General features: G+C 34.9%; 2 protein-coding genes across 2 annotated transcripts; both read right to left on the bottom strand.

Moving 5' to 3' along the window:
- Nucleotides 1-1,742: 1,742 nt before the first annotated feature.
- Nucleotides 1,743-6,606, bottom strand: LOC129256262 (collagen triple helix repeat-containing protein 1-like). Its single transcript, XM_054894511.2, has 4 exons — nt 6,226-6,606; nt 5,660-5,809; nt 4,330-4,534; nt 1,743-3,461 (listed from the first exon to the last, which is right to left on the bottom strand). The coding sequence occupies exons 1-4, from the start codon at nt 6,310-6,312 to the stop codon at nt 3,310-3,312; spliced, it is 594 nt and encodes a 197-aa protein (XP_054750486.1). The 5' UTR covers nt 6,313-6,606; the 3' UTR covers nt 1,743-3,309.
- Nucleotides 6,607-9,110: 2,504 nt separating this feature from the next.
- On the bottom strand, nt 9,111-12,325 carry LOC129257105 (collagen triple helix repeat-containing protein 1-like). The gene is made up of 4 exons (XM_054895359.2): nt 12,068-12,325; nt 11,558-11,713; nt 10,633-10,840; nt 9,111-10,099 (listed from the first exon to the last, which is right to left on the bottom strand). The coding sequence occupies exons 1-4, from the start codon at nt 12,248-12,250 to the stop codon at nt 9,951-9,953; spliced, it is 696 nt and encodes a 231-aa protein (XP_054751334.2). The 5' UTR covers nt 12,251-12,325; the 3' UTR covers nt 9,111-9,950.
- Nucleotides 12,326-12,497: the final 172 nt, after the last annotated feature.

Genomic DNA, 12,497 nt, shown 5'->3' with positions numbered 1-12,497 from the left:
GAAAGTAAGATACCATCTTTTACAGCATCCACTACATCCATAAAGACGAAGGTTGCCTCCATAGTAGACCCAGAGAGCAGAGTCACTGTGTCTCTTTGTAAAAGTACAGGTCTGTAAGTTTAAATGAAATGTGGAAAATCAAAATAAAATATTTGCCATCAAGGTGGATGGGGGTCACTTATTTAGAGAATGGAGAGATATATCACAATGTATAAATCCATACAATAAACGTGGTAAAAGGTGTCAAAAGGCATTGATTAGCTTTTATGCTACAGTCACTCCAATGAAGCCGACTTCAAACTGACCGATGATCTACTTTGGTATACTTTTGTCAATCTGATTTTATCACAATCAACTCAAATATTCCTTAATATTTTCTAACTACTGAATCACAGAATGATTTTTTTATTTGGTATGTAGATTTGTTACAACAGCATTAATCTATTAGTCATCATTATCATCATCATCATCGTCGTCGTCGCCATCTTTGTTATAGTCGTTATCACAATTAACACTTTAAAGGTCAAGTCCACCCCAGAAGAATGTTGATTTGAATAAATAGATAAAATCAAACTAGCACAACATTGAAAATTTCATCAAAATCGGATGTAAAATAAGAAAGTTATAACATTTTAAAGTTCCGATTATTTTTCACAAAACAGTGATATACACAACTGAGTGACATGCAAATGAGATGGTCGATGATGTCCCTCACTCACTATTTATTTTGTTTTTTATTGTTTGAATTATACAATATTTCATTTTTTACAAATTTGACAATAAGGACCAACTTGACTGAACCATATAGTATTAAACAATGCTAATTCCACATGTTCAGGGAGGAATTAATCGTTGTTTCACTTGGCAATGAGGAGAAAATTAGATAATATTTCATATTTCATGTAATAAAATACAAAAGAAATAGTGAGTGGATGACGTCATCAGTCTCCTCATTTGCATACAGACCAGGATGTGCATATAACTGTTTTGTGAAATTAAGCGAAACTTTAAAATGTCATAACTTTCTTATTTTACACCCGATTTTGATGAAATTTTCAGTGTTATGTTTGTTTGATTTTTCTCTTTTTATTCAAATCAACTTTTTGTTGGAGTGGACTTACATAGATTGTTGCGTAATCATTGCCATTAGCCGAGTACCAGGCGCACTGTTTCCAGTTGTTATATTCTAGGAGTTCCCCATCGCCTGGACTACCTGCAGGTCCTGATGGTCCTGGAGGCCCAGGGGGTCCCGGTGGTCCCTGAGAATAAGACTGTGACGAAAAGTTGATAAGTGTGATTTGTAATCAAACATTTAAGTGAATAATAGTCATGAAATTGGGCGACAAAGCATTACTGAAACTCTGGCCATAATACAGCCTTTATCAATAATGTATCAATGATAATTTTTACCTTGCTTGAGTTTGTCTTTATGTTGCACATGATTTAACAATTTTCAATTCACTCATTATGTTGACAGGAATTTCCGAACATTTTTTTGAATTGTTTAAATTATAGAACATCATGTTTTTATCCGTCGAAGAAGCAAAGAACTTGTGTATCTGAATAAAAGGATATATGTAAGTCTCTCAACATCCATTAAGCATGTTAAGGATGGACTATCAACGAGCGAATTAAGAAAATAATAAAAAAATAACATACAATTTTCTGTGAATGAAACTCACCGCTCCCCAAGCATCAACACGAACAATCCCAAGTAGGAGATAGGGCAGCCAAACAAAAGACAAGAATATCATTTTCCTTACGATTAATCCCATCTTAATCCATTTAATATTCCAAAATGAACACTGACGTTTTCACGAAATAGCTCTCGGTGATCACGATTAATAAATACGAGGATTGAAATATTAGTCAACCAAACCAAAACAATCTGAATTTGATATTTTTATGGAAACGTCACTCATCCCCGTCCTTGAAGATGTGTCAGGAGATGAAAAAGTACCAAAATCTTTTTCTGGGAGAGTCCAAGCATTATCGATTTATTCAATGGTTAGCTTATTACCATCCTTGCGTGGGGTACATCCAAAAAGTTGAGAAATAAACAATATTGATCAAACCTTTTTTTCAAGTTCTAAAATCGTACACACACACAAAAGAAGACCGCTGTAAAATAACTCACTTGGCATGCATTCAACCCCTTTTCATTGCCTTAATATCTGTTTATGTTTTTTCTTCTCTGTGTGCTCATTTACTTTCATACATACATTTTTCAGGAATAGAATTTGAGTTTGTCTATGATTTTCCCAGTAGATCGACTGTAATTCCCTTTTTTTACCCTTCATGCACAAAAGCTTATTTTCCAATGTCTCTTCCATTCTCTTCCCTCACCCATCCCACTTCTTCCCCTCTCTCTTTTCCCGCCTTCCACCCCCTCTTGCTCTCTCTCCCTCTGTCCCCATTTATTTATGAAAACCTTGTTTGTTCTTCAATTCTATAAAGTGATTCATAAAATAAGAATAATTAAACAAAATCGGTATACTACTAATAGTCAACACACAGGCGTAACGAGATAACAGAAAAGAGGTAAGAACTAGTTAATAACCAACAAAAACTAACGATTTATTTGCTATTACGATGAAAAGATTGAAAACTAATCAATGTAATCTAAAATCTATTCGGGAAAACAATTTCCTAGAAGTTTGAAATAAATCTGACAATCTGATAATATCAGAATGAGTCATAACTCAGCATGTAATTCTGAAAAACGTCAATCATATCAACGTTGGATTAACCAGAAAATCACCAATCAATATGTCCACATCTGAAGTAGATATCATTGACGTTAATTGAATATCGCTTTAAAACAATGCCAAATTTACAATTCTGTTTGTAAATTGAAAATTTGACTAAATATGTTGAAATTTCTTTATTCATCCGTTCTACGAACGCGTACTGCCAAAACAGTGGCAGCGGTGGGATGATCAGGAACTTTGATATTTCCTACCTTTGTAGTAAGTTTTCCTGCGGATTCATTATGCTACGGACATTGATAAACGATTCGTGATTTCGAAATGCATTAATCCGGAATTAAGAAACAAAATTGTCATCGGTCATGATATCTAGTGATTCGCGGATCAGCGATATTGTCAGTTTTTATATAATAAAAACCTTCCGGATTTAATATGTAGAATAAGTTGAGAAGTAGCATGTTGGAGCACAAACAATCTTTCCACATTTTACATCCTAGAACAGGCTGAAAAGAAACCATGAATGGGAACATGATCTGACTTTCGGTAGTTGTAACACTGTTGGTCCATTTCTGCGAGTTCATTGTCAAGTTTATTGATCAAGCTAGTATCCATATGATGATTTAGGGACCTCCTTGATGATGATTCGTGATGCGCTGTTCCACCCTGTGTAAGCATCATAGTTCCCATATCCCGGGCAGTCTCCTACCAAAAATTTCACATTGACTGATCCAGCTCCGACCGTGTGGCAGTATCCTAAGTTTGGAGTGAAATTGTTAAATAAATGGATGTCTTACAGTAAAATCATTATGTTGCATTTGTAAATGAAATGAAAACAACAACATATTAGTTGACATTTCTTGGGATATGTTATTCAATATGATCTTAACATTGGTCTACAAATATGTTCAAAATTGTATGAATTAACAATGATAAAAACCAGCGAAATAAGTAGTCGTAACATTGAAGTACCTTTTTTCAATCGTATATAATTTGAACAATAAATGAACTTAAATGAGGGTAAGAAAACAAAAGTAAGTAATTTTTGTAATTATTGATTATTAGCTTGATTCTTTCGTGTTGGCAGTACAGTATATGTCTGTGGGTATTTTTAATATGTATTAGAATATTGAAAAAATGTATTTGTTTATCAAAAAGGTAATTATGGTAACTGGTAATTATGACTATGAAAATAATAGATAAAAGTGGAAATGCTATGTAGAAATATGAAAATTTATATTTAATGGAAATGTAGATTACAAACTGGCAATGTTTCAGTGACGTTTCCTTAAAAAAGTATAAAGATAATGCATCGCATGGACTTATAGTCAACCTATCAAGAGATCGTGTAATTCAACAACTCTCAATATTAATGATGTACGCCCCTTTTCTCTTTAAAATAAGAGTAATCAATAAATCAATTATCACTCTGTTTACAATTATGGTCCCAATAATTTTTTTTCTCTAAAAAAAAGGGACATTGAAAATTGTGTCTTGTGCTTACTCAATCACATTTCATTTTCAATTCAACTCACTTTAAAAATCATTTTATCAACAAAAGATATTGGATACTTTAGTCTACGAACTTATTAGTCATGTTGGGGTTAGTAATAATGGTTTTTACCTGAAATGCTTCTGTGCCTGTGCAGATTCATGTAGTCAGTATTGGTTTGGTATACCACACCATCAATAGGTGTAGGTGAACATTCATTATCATTGAAAGTAAAATACCATCTTTTACAGCATCCACTACATCCATAAAGACGAATGTTTCCACCATAGTAGACCCAGAGAGCAGAGTCACTCTGTCTCTTCGTGAAAGTACAAGTCTGTAAGTTTGAATGACGTGATGAAATGAAATGTTATGGAACGACAGGATTTTATCAGATAATAGATAGTCAGATATGCCAGGAAACTAACTCTACAGAGACTAAACAAAGCATTGATGACGAGATAATTTGGGACAAAAAATATGTGAACGGTCAAAGAATCCTGGGAGACTAGAACCCAGACCTCTTTCACTACACAGGGCCCTGGAAACGATATTTTTACTGGGGGTGCTGATGTTGATTTGACAAGCCAAAAAAAGGTTGGTTTTCACCAATTACAATTATGGTTATTTCAGTCTCAATAAATTTGACACCCTCCCCCCCCCCCAAAATAGCCTTTTACTTCAAAATATAGGTCATTTTGCTTGTAAACATTTCTGCACCCTCAAAGAAAAAGCACCCCGCTACCCATGCAGGGCCACGCCACTACTTATGGTCTTTTGTGTTTTTGTCCTATCACCTTGTTTTTGGAAGGTTGGCTCCTCATCGTCATGTTGTGCCAACGAAGTCAACTTGGTGAGATCGGAGTTTTTGTTTTTCTCGTCTCGACCAAGTCGACTTGACGAGATCTTTGATCTTTTCTCATACTACTTCCTTTTTAACTCATTGTCTCTACTTTTTATCCTGATTATATCGGCATCTATGGTATGTCTACTTTTAAGCTCCCTGACTCTTGACATACAATAATCCGTCTCATTTTGGTCTCCTGAAAGTAGAAAGTTTTTATTTTTCTACATACAAACAACGAAAATACAGAGAAGAAAGGTTATACTACTGGACTGTGGAAAGGCGATTATTATTTTTTATTTCAATACGAATCTAAAAGTAATTCTTCATCGTTTAGTTGCGTTTGTTTATAATCGAAGTCTTTCAAGTTCGTTGTCTATTGTCTTAAAAATAGTGGGAGGAATATGCCATGATTATGAGGAAATTACATGATGATGATGATGATGGTGGTGGTGGTGGTGATGATGCAAATCTCCATAGTTAGCAGTAAGGCAGCTCATTTATGATATACAATGATGCTGCAATATTCAATTTGTTAAAAAACTGTTTGAAAACAAATATTCAGTTTTCATTATATGTAATTGATAGACTTAATCATGAAAGACTAGCTATACTCACATAGATAGTGTCATAGTCATTGCCATTAGCGGAGTACCAGGCACACTGTTTCCAGTTGTTATATTCCAGGAGTTCCCCATCGCCAGGACTACCTGCAGGTCCAGATGGTCCTGGAGGCCCAGGTGGTCCCGGTGGTCCCTGAGAACAAGACTGTCAAAAATATAAGCACAGAAAAAAACATTAATTCCGGTGATTTGTCGAGGGATGCGTAAGGATGATATCTGACGTCTTGTTTTTTATTCATTGATTTTTGTCATACCCGGTTATTCTTAATCAGAATGATGATTTATTTAGAAAACCATGTACTTCGAAGGTGGGGTTATTTTCTTCTTTTTTGGGGTAAAATAATGCAAGTTGTCACTTCAACGACAGCCGATTGCTATTTCCCTTTTTTGTGAAAGGATATTAAAGAAAAAAAAATTATTCAATGAAAACTGAATTAGATTTCATTATTTTTACAGAGAAGTTTTTAATGTCCTTTTTTTTATAGAGAGGATATTAATGTTCATTTTTAGAGAGTAAATCTTATTGTCATCTAGTCAATCAAAAATATCATTGAAACTCACAGCTCCCCAACCATCAGCTTTCCTCGTCAAATGGAGAATGAAAATGAATGAAGAAAAGGTGATCAATATCCTTCCATTTGATGCCATTGTGTTTATTCTATGAATAATAATCCAATTAAGATGAAGATATCCATAAAGTGTTTGATCATGAAGATGAAACAGAACGAAAATAATTCACAAAGTCGGACTCTCAATGTCAAACCCCTGACATCTGAAATGAGGATGGGCTTTGAATAACTTCCATCGCTAAGGAGGCTGGATGACCGTTTAGGAACACCTTCCTGCTCCTTCTTGTTTGAGACTCAAAACTTTCTTTATATGCTACAGTCACATCAATGAAACCGACTCCAAACCGATTGATATTATTTCGTTCTTTCGAATGGTACATCATCGGGTGATTTTGAGCCAGATCCTTGGTGTGTCTCTGTAGCATTATTGATTATCGCCGTGGGGTGGCTCGTCTTTACTGTAGGAAGATGAATGAATATCTATACGCCCATTCTCCAAATCGAAGAATAGAAACATCTCGAGCAAACACCCATGTTGTGTATTAACTTTAACCTTACCCCTCCCCCTCTGACATATTTGATTGTGTTTATGCTGTGTCTCCTTGTTATCTTACCATTCCCTACATTTTCACGCATCCCTCCTCTCTCTCTCTCTCTCTCTCCCTCTCCTCTCTCTCCTCTCTCCCTCCCTCTCCTCCTATTCCTTTATCTCTTGTGTTCTACCTTCCCTATGGTTGCAACTCCTTTTTCCTGCTTATCAATTTCACTGTCACTACTCAATGTGCAAAACAACTACTAAGAAATAAAAATATACATTTTAATATTGCCTTACAGAAACATGGTTGCTTTATGTATTCTTAAAAACACGTTTTATTATTTTAGACTATGCTATGTTATTCTTGATGCATTATTTATTTGTACTTAAGAGATGTGAAAATAAATTACTCGAGTATGAAGTTGAATCATGGATTTATGAGTCACATTATTGTTTATTTTTTGTATTCGTTTTGCGCTTTTGCCCTTTACAGATTTGTTGGGCAAATCATATAAAAATAACCATATTGATTGCATTTGATGTTTTTATTACTTTTTTTTATCGAAAAAAAAACACAAACAATGGAATAATGCAGCATAAATGCTGTGAGAATTTTCAGATACGACAAAGTTGGACAATTTATTCATTTTTATTCATTGATCTTTTTCAACTAACTTTTTTGTTTTTATTGTATACATTTTACCCCTTAATTATTTCCTTTCATATATTTATTTTGATTTACAAAGTAAACTTGCCTTACGAAGTACACTCTTAAAAATGTTAGGCAACATATTGTCCACGCAATTATTGGTTAAAACTTTATCCAATTTTGGGTAGTTTTAAACCAATAATGTGTGCTTTGGGTGTAAACTACACAGTATTAGTTGAAAACTACTTGGATACATTCTTTAACCAATTGTTGCGTGGACAGTATGTTGCCAAAGATTTAAAGAGTGTACATATTACTTATCTCCATATTTACAAATGTTGCTGTTATTTTTAATGTTTGAAATATATAATGAATTGTTAGTATACAATGTCATGACCAATATTTAACCATTTCGTTGCGACTCATGTTAGAATTGAATCGAATTGAATACAAAAGATCAAAATTTAAACATAAAAACTGTTTTAAAAGACTCATTGTTAGTGAGAATTGGAAGGAGGACGTAAGTTGTCAACCGATTATCCTTAATGTGTGCCGTACAGACATCTTTTCATGCAATATGTTTCATACTACAAAGAATCTGATTTTAATTAATTTGTCAATTATTCCGGTAGTACCTTAGAATCCGGGCACATATTAAACGTTAACATTGTAATATATAATTTTCTTAATGAAAAAGTTTTTTTTCTCCAAAATTGAGAATTGCAAGGAGGGATTCAGAACCGCTACACCACAACGACGCTTCCACAATAAAAACATTTCAGTCCTAAATTTGATTTTCGAAACACCCATCTTCATGCATCAGAAACTTGCGTTTTGAACTTTATTTTGAATATTTCTCAGGGGTTAAAAATTCACTATTCTGTATAGGAGTGACACCTCTCAAAAATTGTATTTTCTTCCTCTCCGTACCAGCTTTCCTTTTGTACCAACACACACCTGGTACACCCATCCCTATACCTTCACAGGAACTCCCCCTCGAAGCCAGATAGAAGAAAGCGTTTTGCCCCAATCGATTTCTATTATTCAGTTATTGTAATATTGATTGGTTTATTCGAGAGGAAGGGTATGATTACCAACAGGAGATGTCAAAAGGAATTGATTATTAATACGAGTGTTGAAGGAAATGTGATGCATTTGTGCCTGTATTAATATTAATTTGTTTGTATGTGATTTTTCGTAAAATACAGACGTGTTTCATGAAATTAGAACAATTATATCCTGGTAAAATCACTTTACAATCTTATATTCGTATAAACCTTTTTTTTTCATCAAGGCTTTATAGAAGAATTAGTTTAGTATTAAAGATCTTTGGAAGCCTGATTAAATCGTATATTATGGTCGTCTTCTATCGTTATTCGTTTTTTTTAACTCTCCTGTCATTTTCATTCTCGATTATTTTCCCATGCACTATCCCACCCTCCCCTAATACTCTTTATCTATCTATCTCTCTCTCTTTCACTCCCCCTCTCTCTCTATCTTCTAATCTCTGTTTCTCTCTCTATCTGTCTTTCACCGTTTTTTTTTTGGGGGGGGGCCTCTCTGTCTCTTCCATCCTATTTCTTAATTTCTCTTACTCTGACTCTCCAAAAATTAACTTTCTCTTTTCTCTGATTCCTACTTGTAACAGTTCTACCAGGTAAGGAATGTACATACAATTTACAAATATATATTTCAGTTTTCAGTTTTATAAAATATATAATTACCTTTGTACAAAAGCATTCATTATCTACTGAAACTACTAAGACTTTCATGCATTTTCCATTTTTCAGAATATCGTTACAATCAACTTTACAGAGCAGCTATAGTATTTCAATCATTGAAGATAATGATTCAAATATAAGTAATAACATTGAAAGCACTGGACTTAAAATTTTCCTAACATTAAATAAGTAGGGGATAAGGTTGTCCCTATCGAGAATTAAAATTGATAGTTATGATAACATTATTAATTAAAACTATATATGCCTAGGAATTGAAAACCAGTGATATATAGTGGAGTGTCGTGGCCCAGTGGATTAGTCTCTAGACTTTGAAACAGAGGGTCTTGGGTTCAAATCCCAGCCATGGCGTAGTTTCCTTCAGCAAGGAATTCATCCACATTGTGCAGCACTCGACCCAGGTGAGGTAAATGGGTACCGGCACAAAAAGCTGTGTGCACCTGAATAGGTAGCCTAACTTAGCCGGGGTAATAATAAAAGCAGGGCCCGCTGGGAGAACAGTTTTCGGAACTGAAGTGGCTACCCTGGGTAAATATACCGTTATTATTATTATTATTTATTTATTATTGTTATCATCATTATTTGTATCATTATAATTGAAAATTAATAAAAATTATCAGAAATTAAACTTGATCTGAATTTTGTGATCTCTCGCTTACTCGCAAATATCTCCAAATAGTGGACCTGTCAAAAAGTAATTCCCTCTCAAAATAATTGCTTCATTATTTCCAGCTCAAAATGGTTAAGAGAGAAAATTATCATTATTGTCGTAAAGTTCATCCAGGTTGTTGTATTTAGGAATATGGAGAAGCTGGTAATTCCTCAATGATTATCCTTGAAACAGCATTCCATCCTGTGTAACAGTCGAAGTATCCATACCCACTGCAAGCACCAACATTGAGACCGACCGTTACTGAACCTGCTGCTATGTTTTCACAGATTCCTAAGAGGAAGAAGAAGAGAGCAACATTATCACCCATTCTATGGGCATTTTGTAACTATGATCATAATAATCCTTACTTGAACTGAGATACTGAATACAGAAACTGATTACAATAAACTCTAACCATTATAAATAATCGCTATAAACGATGCCATTATCGTAATTGTCATCCACTTGGGATTAAATATGACCGAGGCGCCTGACTTGACATTTAAAGTCCGGGGTTCGATCCCCGGCCACGGCACATATTCCCGTGAGCAATGCATTTAATCGACAGTGCTCCTTTATTCTGCATTCAAATAAATGCTACATGCACTCTTGGTAAATAGGTGTGAGCATAATTAACAAAAATAGATAAAATTGTTGTTGACTCTTTTTTGTTGATTATCGCAGATCATCGGTCATTCATCGCCTGTCTATTGCAATGCAGAGGTGGATATTTACGAAGCCTTTTTTTCGAGAAATTCATGAAATTAGAAGAACATTTCCTATACAACATTCAGAATAACTAGACTTTTCAAAAATCCTCCTACCCGATATCGTACGATGTCGATGAAGATCAGCACCGCTGTAATGAGCCATGTAAACGGTCCCGTCAATGACTTGAGGTGAACTACATTCAGCTCCGTTAAACGTCAAATACCACCGACAACAGCATCCATGACATCCGTAGAGTCTCGTCGTTCCGCTGAACGCAGCGTATAGAGCAGAGGTGGCCGAATTCTTGGTGAAACCACATGTCTTTAGAAAGAACATATCAAAATAATATATGAAGTGAAATAAAATACTGTTTCTCTGTTCTATTTGCGTTTGACATTAATGAAAGTGAATTAGAACCTAATATTTCCCCGTATATCATACTCAGGGTCGACGCCAAGATATTTTGATAGGGGACAGAGGGTGCAAGGAGACAACGCGACGTCTTTTTTTCTTAATCGAATGGTAGGCGTATCATAGAGTTAGATGACTCAATCTCCCCATACCCCAGTGGCACCCCTCCTCCTCTTCCCTCCTCCTCCGTCTTCTTCTTCTTTTCCCTTTCCATTTTTTTTGGGGGGTGGTTAAGTACGATTTGCCCCAAATTATGTTGACAGGGGCAACCGGTTTTTAGCCCCCTTCGCGTTTTGATTACATCTTTCTCAGGGTCCTTCACAGATAGGCCTAATATGTTTAAGATGCAAACATAAACCCACCATGACCCTTGAAATTTATACCAATATTAAAAACATTATAATGATATAATGGAAAGTCAATGTAGAAACTAATTGTGCCTGGTATGTTGAAATAAGGATGCCTATATACTATAGCGTAGGCCTTTTTTCAACATACAGGTCTGCGTCGCTTTTCCATATAGTACAATCGCCTATTGAGAGACCACCAGCCCATTACATTACTACAGTCAAGTAATTCTGCAAATAAGATAATTGTCTTCCAATACCGGTATATCTGATTACTTACATAGATGGTTCCACTATCACTTCCACTTGCTGAAGTGAATGTGCACTGTCTCCAGTTCCGGTTAGCATTCATGACGTCATACCAGTTATCATTTGTTCCTGATCCCTGCGATCCTTCATCTCCTTCTGGTCCTGGGAGACCCACAGGTCCAACGCACTGTTTGAAGAGAAAGAGCGGTGAACATGAACGAAGAAATGAGATGAACGAGTATGATGGAAAGTCAAGCTTGGACAAAAGCCACAAATTTCAGGTTGACTTAATGGGAAGTAGTGTCTGACATTAATGTTCTCTCTTTTTTCCATCTCCTTTTTGTTCCTTTCTTATTTTTCTTTCCATTTTTTTTTCATTTTCGTACACTAAACACATAAGACTTAATCATTACGATGTGCAGATGAAAAGAGAAACAGGCACAGATAAAATGAGATGGGAAGAGAGAAAGTAAAAGTCAGTACAATGCTGAACATACATAAATTATAATAAATGGATAAATGTAGTATTTGAAATATTTACCTGTTCAGCTGATTTGTCGAACAGGACGAAGAAGAGTATTCCAAGTATACACCACGAAACTGTTGTCGCCATTTTGAAGAAGCATAGATCATATGTGAAAATATCAAAACCACAAACCCAACTCAACGTATCTTCAAATTCAAATGATTGATTTCTTTCCTTGCGCTTTCGATTTATTTGCATTTCGATTTAACTATTGATGCTTTATTCTGACATCTCTTTAAAAAGTATTAATCGATTAGACCTACGGGAGTTACAGTCGGGTTTGACTAGGAAGACCAAATCGCGCAAATGGTAAGTTTTCATGATTTTCCATTTTGTAAGAGTTCAGTAATATATTATTACATTACTGTGAGGCTTATTCGCAATGTATAATATAGCTACATGTATAGTGACAAGACCATGAAAAAGTAGAAATACGGAAACGTTA

Source organism: Lytechinus pictus, chromosome 3 (assembly GCF_037042905.1).
Source record: "Lytechinus pictus isolate F3 Inbred chromosome 3, Lp3.0, whole genome shotgun sequence".
In the NCBI taxonomy this organism is placed as follows: Eukaryota; Metazoa; Echinodermata; class Echinoidea; order Temnopleuroida; family Toxopneustidae; genus Lytechinus; species Lytechinus pictus.
Note: the sequence above shows the minus strand (reverse complement) of the source record. Positions and strands in the feature narration are given on the sequence as shown.